The 8,970-nt window shown below is 46.5% G+C and overlaps 1 protein-coding gene across 1 annotated transcript; it reads right to left on the minus strand.

The window, feature by feature from the left end:
- Nucleotides 1-279: 279 nt before the first annotated feature.
- Nucleotides 280-8,604, minus strand: NDUFA6 (NADH:ubiquinone oxidoreductase subunit A6). Its single transcript, XM_003814647.6, has 3 exons — nt 8,466-8,604; nt 1,226-1,341; nt 280-480 (listed from the first exon to the last, which is right to left on the minus strand). Exons 1-3 carry the CDS (start codon nt 8,602-8,604, stop codon nt 349-351), a joined length of 387 nt encoding a protein of 128 aa, XP_003814695.2. The 3' UTR covers nt 280-348.
- Nucleotides 8,605-8,970: the final 366 nt, after the last annotated feature.

The following is an 8,970-nucleotide window of genomic DNA, read 5'->3' on the forward strand; positions in this document are numbered from 1 at the left end:
CCCTGACACTAAAGTGTCTAATCATAGGGGCTATAGAAACAACTACATTAACAAGTCGTCCAGCCTCATGCCCAATGTCACAGTTTTTGAACAGATGGCCTCCTTCCTTCCTGTTTACTGACATGCAAGGCTCTGAGAAAAATAATTCAATCCAATTTACAGCAAACACCACATTTCAAGAAAAGGGAAAGAACAGGTGGTGTGTATACCAAAGTCCCACTTGCTCAGGCAAAAAGAGGCTGCAGAAAATTGGTTCATCAATGGAATTCTATCACAAAGTGACCATTGTATAGTGAGTTTATTTGTGCTCTAAAATAGTATCAACGTGCATCTTTCCACTGAATGACTTCATGGATCGTGGCCAACATAGAACTTGGATAGGAAATCCTTTGGCCTTGGCGCTTCTGTTTCATGGAAGAACCGCATAACATGTGTCCGCTGCTTCCATACTTTAATTGTTTCTTCCAGTTCGATCTTTCCCTGAACAGTGAGGAGAGAGGTCATCAGTCAAAGTGGTCAAGTTGAAGGCATATGACACTGAAGGCCAGGATTCTATTCTCTGCTCAGCATGGACTTGTTGAATGACCTTGGGCAAGTAACTACTCTGTCTGGGCAAAGTTTCTATGTCTGGACAATGAGGTGGTCAGGGTAAATGATTTCTGAGACTTTTCAGATTCTTTAACTCTGTGGTTAACTGGTACCAAGAGGAGAAACATACAGGTTAACAGGCTCCTATCCCATGACTACCTAACCTGACTGGCTTAACTTATGTTTCTGCTTATCATTTCTTCTGTTACTGACTGGTCTATGCTGAAGCTCCCATTGATGCTAATGTGACTGGCCAGGGGGACAGAATCAGCCCCAGGATTTGAGTCCATTTATACAGGACTCATAACCAGTCTAACTGCCTCTTCCAGCTGTAAACTGGCATTCAGATGAAGTGGTAACTTCTAGGGATGAGGTTCAAGAAGAGTTCAAACTTTCCTCCCTATATCTTTTTTTATGGTTATAAAATGCAAGTCCCAGTGGATGTTCCCTTGATGAATCTTATCTATTTAACCAGAAGATAACCTCCAAGTTCAAGTATTTCTCTGAAACACAGCAATAATCACTGCCGAACCAGTAGCTGCTTTCTAAACTCGGAGACAAAATGTTCATTTGGAAAGACTAAGAAGTAGTGGACAAGTTGGCTGATCTTTTAAATTGGTCAGGGAGGGTCAGTTACCTTAATGACCAGAAGATCAACCACCCTGGGGTCTGTGACATGGGCATTCTTCATAAACATTTCTCGGACTTTATCCCTTCCCATTTTCACAGTGATGTCCAGCTGGAATTGGTGCACTAGAGAGAAAAACATGACTCAGGGTAGAAATTGTATGGTTAAAACATGTTTTTAAAACCTACAGTCAAATGATACTCATTGAACACATACAGGTCGCCCATTCATTTCTTCACCAAAAAATTAGCCTGACCCTAGGCTAGGTGCTTGAGGATGAGACATGTGATTCATGGTATTTGCTCTCAAGGAACTTATTATTCGTTTGGGGAAAAAGACCACTGAATTTGAAGAGGCAGTAAAGCATTGTTCAAGAGTTTGAACAACCTGGGTTCAAATCCCAGCTTTTGTTAGCTATATGATCCCGTGTAAGTTAACTTTCTTGTGCCTGAGTGTATTTTTTAAAAAATTATTTTATGGGCTGGGCGCGGTGGCTCACGCCTGTAATCCCAGCACTTTGGGAGGCCGAGGTGGGCGGATCATGAGGTCAGGAGATTGAGACTACCCTGGCTAACACAGTGAAACCCCGTCTCTACTAAAAATACAAAAAATTAGCCGGGTGTGGTGGTGGGTGCCTGTAATTCCAGCTACTCGGGAGGCTGAGGCAGAATGGTGTGAACCCGGGAGGTGGACCTTGCAGTGAGCCGAGGTCGCACCACTGCACTCCAGCCTGGGTGACAGAGCGAGACTCCGTCTCAAAAAAAATAATAATTATTTTATTAGCTGGGCGCGGTGGCTCACGCCTGTAATCCCAGCATTTTGGGAGGCCAAGGCAGGTGGATCACCTGAGGTCAGGAGTTCAAGACCAGCCTGGCCAACATGGTGAAACCCCGTCTCCACTAAAAATACAAACATGAGCCGGGCATGGTGGTGGGTGCCTGTAATCCCAGCTACTCGGGAGACTGAGGCAGGAGAATCACTTGAACCCGGGAGGTGGAGGTTGCAGTGAGCTGAGATGGGCCACTGCATTCCAGCCTGGGCGACAGAGTGAGACTGTGTCTCAAAAAAAAAAAAAAAAAAAAGAAAAAGAAAAATTATTTTTTTAGAGACAGGGTCTTGCTCTGTTGCCCAGTCTGGAGTGTAGTGGTATGATCATAGCTACCTGCAGGCTTGAACTCCTGGGCCCCCATGATCCTCCTGCCTCTCAGCCCAGCAAGTTGCTGGGATTACATGCGTGAGGGATTATCCTGGCTGAGTGTATTTATTTATCAATAAAATGAGGACAATAACAGCACATATAACTCCAGGGCTGTTGTGGAGATTTCATGAGACAATGCAAAATGCTCACAACAGTGCCTCACATGGAATAAGCTCTCAATAGACATTAGCATTATTTTTATATGGAACAATCAGCAAAAGAAAACAGGATTGAAATTAATTTAAAATGATGTGGCTTAGGCTATTAAGTACTACACAAACTTTGAGTTAAGGGAGACTGCTAGGGGTTTATGCAGGTTAGGGAGGCTTCAATCCAACAAGCAATTAATACCATCTTAGGTTACTTGGAGGAAGCAAAGTTTAACATGTAGCTCCACTTGTCTAGGTGTTAAATTCTGACTGGAGGGACAGCCAGCTATGAATATAAACATAAAATCATAATATCCAACAATCCCTGATTAAGCTCCTAAAATAGTGACAAAGACTCAGTAACCTGGAAATTCAGACGAGACGTATGGATGTCCTTTGAAAATTAGGTTTTAGTCACATGCATTACCACCCCCTGGGACGCTCAGCCATCACTGGATGTGTTGATGACAAGGTCATGAACAGGGTCTTGTGTGTTAGATGGGTACACATAGGGTGACAGAGGCACACTAGGCTGTGGGGACAGCAAAATCAAGGCTCCCAGGCTAGAATGAGCACTGTAGTGAAGGAAACCAGTGTATTCCTTTGGAATATTTTGTCTTGTGGCCATTCCTGTGACATGTCCACTCCGGCTTACAGAACTATCATAACCAGCTCTGAAAACGATGAAGGCCATTTTGTGACTGAATTAACAATAAAGTTTGAATCTTAAAAAAATTTTTTTTTTTTGTAGAAACAGGGTCTCACTATGTTGCCCCAGGCTGGTCTGGAACTCCTGGCTTTAAGCAATCCTTGACCTCCCAAAAAGTGTTGGGATTATGGGCATGAGCCACTGCACCTCACCTGAATCTTTGTACTCTTAACTTAGTGACAGTGATAGAAAAATAAAGCCTCTGCTGAGGGACATATCAGGCCATGTTGCAAAGAAAACAAAGTTTCTGCTCCAACCAAGGAAAAAGCAACAGCAGAAATCTACTAGGAGAACTGGCATCTCAGCTTGATAGGTCAATGTTAACACCACAGAGGACAGAGGATCATTCACAAGAAGTAAGTGTCCAGGGTGTGCTGGAGCAGGCTCTCATGGAGAGCCAGTTAGACATATCTCTTCCCAAATCCGTACACACTGACTTCACTTAAAAATCAATCATGGTGGTAGTATTTATACCACGGAAAATAGCAAACACTATAAATTTGAGTTCTACCCCCCACAGAGCTGTTCACCAAGGTATATTAGGAGTTCCAGTAAAGAGCAGACAAAGGGCAATAAGAAGACAGATGCAAAAATAAATGCAAACTAATACGGAACCTGAAATTTATTTTATTATTATTTTTTAAGACAAGGTCTTGGTCTGTCACCCAGGCTGGAGTGCAATGGCATGATGACAGCTCACTGCAGCCTCAACCTCCCAGGCTCAAGCAATTCTCCCACCTCAGCCTCCCAAGTTGCTGAGACTACAGGCACACACCACTAGGCCCATACTTTTTTAGCTTTTTGTGGAGACAGGCGTCTCACTACATTGCCCAAGCTGGTCTTGAACTCCTGGGCTTAAGGGATCCTTTTGCCTCTGCCTCCCAAAGTGCTGGGAATGCAAGTGTAAGCTACCACACCTGACCAAACCTGTCCTTGGTACACGTGTGCCTAGAATCCAGGGTTGTTTTTTTTTAAATTTACAATCCAGTGCTCTTTTAAGGAAGGGACTATGAGGAATCTTCCCCTACTATCAGTGCTTATCTTTCCTGAATTATTTTAGATTCCTGCCCAACCTTGGGAATAAAAAACAAGATTTCTCTGGGCATACTTATGGGAGCTTGTGCCCATCAGCTCCCATTCCTCATTATCTCCTGAACTACTACACAGCAGGGCACTGGGTAATGAATCTTCTCTTCAGCAAAATGTTCACATGCATAAATGCAACATTTTACTTACAGTTTCAGGAGGTTACAGATCCTTGAGTTCCCATCCTCAGATTAAGAACCCTGGCCGGGCGCGGTGGCTCACGCCTGTAATCCTAGCACTTTGGGAGGCCGAGACGGGCGGATCACGAGGTCAGGAGATCGAGACCATCTTGGCTAACACGGTGAAACCCCGTTTCTACTAAAATTACAAAAAATTAGCCGGGCGTGTTGGCGGGCGCCTGTAGTCCCAGCTACTTGGGAGGCTGAGGCAGGAGAATGGCGTGAACCCGGGAGGCGGAGCTTGCAGTGAGCCGAGATCGCGCCACTGCACTCCAACCTGGGAGACACAGCGAGACTCCGTCTCAAAAAAAAAAAAAAAAAAAAAAAAAAAGAACCCTTGTCTCTAGAAAGACAAATTCCATAGGTCTGTCCCAGGCTCCCTCCTTCCATCCCAACACTCTGAATGCACCCCCCAACCAGTGAGAAAGGCTGCAGAAAAGCAAATGGAAATAGCCTAGCCATAGACTGAATTGTACTTTGGTCTAAATCCGTGGCAAACCAGCAATGATTTTGCCCCCCAGAACATTTGGTAGTGTCTGGAGGCATTTTTGGTTGTCACACCCATGGGGTGGGCGCTACTGTCATCTTGTGGGTAGAAGCCAGGGATGCTGCTAAACATCCTACGATGCAGGGGACAGCCCTGCACAGCAATCGTCCAGCCCAAATGCCACTGTTGAGAAACCCTGGTGTAAATCAGTTCCAATGTTCTTTCGTAGCTCACAGATTCCTGGCTTATTCTTTGAATCCTGACTACTTCTATTTCAATTTGAAAAAATCTGGGAGGCTCAAAAGGAAATACCCCTTTTGGGTGAAGGTGACTTTTCCACAGTCTCTGTGTGCTTTTCTGAAGTTACTGTTAAGGCTTTCCTGAGTCCAGAAGGCTCTGACAGATTCAGAAGGACAATCCCATACTGCTCTCAGCTATTTGCTCCAATTCATTTTGGTTGCATTCATACAAGGCACAAGACCTGTATTCTTAGATGGGAAAGCAGCATGGTATAATGGAAAAGAACATGGGATTAGGGGTCAAATAAACTGGGTAAGGTCTCCAGATCATTATAAATCATGATCTTGCCTGGGGTACAGCCTCCTTAGCCTGTCATCTCATCTAAAAAAAGGAAAGAAAATAAACTCTAACCTAATTCTTTTACAGGAATATAGTGAAAAATCAAGTGACACCTTGTAAAGCATGATCCAAATGCTGGCTGTTAAAATTGTCACACTTTTTCCCCATATCTCTATAATACCTTGGGTTTAATTATCTGGTTATATGCCTATAATAGACTAGACCGTAAGACTAGACCATCAGACCCTTGAAGGCAGGGTTGTGTTTTTTTCATTTTTGTATCTCTAGGCATCTAGTACTGACTCTGAAGTACAACAGATACTTAATGAAATGGAAATTAAATAAATGAACTGTTTCTATAGAAAGTCTCCTGTTATCTTACGGCCAGCAAACAGCATGTCATATTTTTTCAAAGGAAGGATTCAAAGGCAGTTCTATCCCTGTGCTCCCATGCAAAACTGGGCCCTGGGAGATTCAGGGAAAACTGCAGTAGGAGCTAAGAGCTGGGTATTAGCGGTTTACAGGCAGGCTCTTCTACTTCCTAATGATGTCATCTGAGACAAGTTTATGTGCCTCAGTTTTCTCATCCACAAGGCAGGGAAACTACTAGAGCCCACCCTAAAATAAGGCATAGTGCTGAGTCATATGTAAGCATTTCAATAAATGTTAGTTATTGGCCAGTCACAGTGGCTCATGCCTGTAATCCCAGCACTTTGGCAGGCCCAGGCCGGCGGATCACCTGAGGTCAGGAGTTCAAGACAGCCTGGCCAACATGGTGAAACCCCGTTTCTACTAAAAATACAAAAGTTAGCCAGGTGTGGTGGCACGCAACTATAATCCCAGCTACTCGGGAGGCTGAGGCATGGGGAAATCACTTGAACCCGGGAGGTGGAGGTTGCAGTGAGCCGAAATCGCGCCATTGCCTTCCAGCCTGGGAGACAAGAGCGAGACTCTGTCTCAAAAAAAAAAAAAAAAAAAAAAAAAAAAAGTGAGTTATCATTACTATTTTTTTCATTAAATACTTAAAATTTTACTTTTGTTTTTTATTAATGCTCAGGCTGTTCTAAGTTCTCAACACGATTACTTATTCCCCTTCCTTGATTTGATTCCTCAGCTGGAGTCCTGATGATGGATACCATAAAACCCGTGTGGCACAGGTTTGAGTAACAGGCCAGCTACAGATCACTGATCTTCCCCATAGGGATGCATACTCCTTGACCCCTTCTTTTCTCTCCTCTTCCCTTGCTTTCTAGGCTCCTGTAGCCCTCTGCCTTCTTTTCCTCCTCTCAAGACCCTTCTGACTTTGGGACTTTCTTCCCAAAACAGAATTTGAGGGAAGGTCTTGGGAGGGGTCGGTTTAGAAAGAGCTGGATCCTCAGAGTCAGGATACCTGGGTTCTGTCTTCTACTTGGCCACTGATTTACCCTTCACAAGCCACCCTTTTTGAATGTGGTCCTCCTTCCCCCAGCACCTTCCTCCTGCAACCAGAGAGGGTTCTGGGTACTCCTAGAAGTATTCTGCCAGGCAAACATTATGTTTTCAAACTGCTGAATTTGAATACACCACCCCAAAACACACACACACACACACACACACACACACACACTGCTACAGTCACTCCCCACACACATCTTTTATCTGCCTGCCCCTGAAGGCATCTGAATTTGCAGTCCCTGAACCAGCAGATCACTCAAGTTTCTCCTTCTCTAGTATCGCGTGGGTTTAAGTTCTGGTCAGTAGCAATTTTTCCAAAAGTCAGCTTGAAGACAGGGACTCTGTGGAGCAGACACAGTTCTCATATGTCAAAGAACCGGGTTCTGCTTGGAAGCTGCTGCTAAGGAAAGCCCTATAAATAACAAAAATAACAACAAAAACAACGGCAGCAGCTAATATTTAATGAGTTAAATATGCATCAAGCCCTGTTCTAAGCACTCTAGATATTTTAACTTAATACAGTAACCTTCTGAAAAAGGAATTATTATTCCCATTTTAAAGATGAAGAAACTGAGGAACAGATGAAATAACTGGCCCAAGGTCACACAGCTAGTTGAGGGCAGCGCCTGAAGAAAAGTCCGTGCTCCTAACCACCACATTCTACCGCCTTTTCACACACACAAGCAGGGACTCGACAGCCCTGAGGAGTGGCACCGTGCTCCAGCTCACTCAAAAACACCTCTTTCTCGCACTTTGGGAGGCCGAGACGGGCGGATCACGAGGTCAGGAGATCGAGACCATTCTGGCTAACACGGTGAAATCCCGTCTCTACTAAAAATACAAAAAAAAAAAAAAATGGCCGGCGTGGTGGCGGGCGCCTGTAATCCCAGCTATTCCGGAGGCTGAGGCTGAGGCAGGAGAATGACGTGAATCCGGGAGGCGGAGCTTGCAGTGAGCCGAGATCGCACCACTGCACTCCAGCCTGAGCGACACAGCGAGACTCTGTCACAAACAAAAAAATCCAACGGGCATCTATAATTACACTCTGCAACTCTAGACTTTGGGTTCTGGGTACAACAGTGGCTCGGCCTGGGCCCTGGGCACATCACTTCACCTCTCGGTGCCTCCGCTGCCTCACCCACAAAGTGAGTGTGTCACTGACAGTCATCGTCCTCCCGCCAATTGCGAGGGACAAAAGAGACCAAAGCTCCGATAGCACGTACGAATGCTAGGCACGGCCGGTCTGACCACCGCGCCGCCGCCAGGTCCGGCCCATGGTAGGCTCGGGTGACCCTCTTCCCCTGAAGCACCCGCAGTCGCCTCTGCCCAAGTTGGTGACCTCAGCTCGGCCCATGAGAAACCCCGGCCGGGCCGGCTACGACCTTGAGCGGCGGCCTCCGGGTCCCCACGTAAGCCGCTACCTCTCACCAGTGTTCGGCACCTCCCGATACCAGGCGCGGTAGAGCTCGCGCACCCTCCGCTTGGCCTCGTTCATGTCCCGACTGAAAATGGGCTTCACGAAGGTGCTGGCGGTAGAAGTAGCTTGGCGGACGCCGCTCCCCGCCATCTTGCCAAAGCATCCACTCCACAACCCCACCCCTTTGCAAGCAGCGCGTGCGGACCGCGGGCGAATGTCTTTTCCCATTGGCTAAGGAGGAACGCCCCGCCTGTATGCTGGGTGGGCGGGAGGATGACTCTGAGGCTCTCGGATTGGCTGGGAAGCCTCTCTCTGGCTGAGCGAACGGTGGGTGCTGCGCATGCTCATCTACAGAAACGCCGCTTGGCCTTTGGACTACACCGTCTGTCGCTCTAACGAGCCGGCGTCGCCGCCAGGGGACGCTCGGGCCGCAGGAAGGTCGCTGGGTCGTGAGCTGGCGCCGGGGACGCCGAGCGACTGCGGGGTTTCCCTCAGCGTCCTGCTATCCGGCTGCCC

The sequence above is a fragment of the Pan paniscus genome, chromosome 23, assembly GCF_029289425.2.
Source record: "Pan paniscus chromosome 23, NHGRI_mPanPan1-v2.0_pri, whole genome shotgun sequence".
In the NCBI taxonomy this organism is placed as follows: domain Eukaryota; kingdom Metazoa; phylum Chordata; class Mammalia; order Primates; family Hominidae; genus Pan; species Pan paniscus.

Excerpts from the sequence above, each read along its gene's own strand:
- NDUFA6 (XM_003814647.6), bottom strand. The coding sequence starts at position 8,604 with ATGGCGGGGAGCGGCGTCCGCCAAGCTACTTCTACCGCCAGCACCTTC. Across the intron at positions 1,342-8,465 it reads TCGGGAGGTGCCGAACACTG|TGCACCAATTCCAGCTGGAC; the intron begins GTGAGAGGTAGC and ends TTTTCTCTCTAG. Across the intron at positions 481-1,225 it reads TTGATCTTCTGGTCATTAAG|GGAAAGATCGAACTGGAAGA; the intron begins GTAACTGACCCT and ends CTCACTGTTCAG.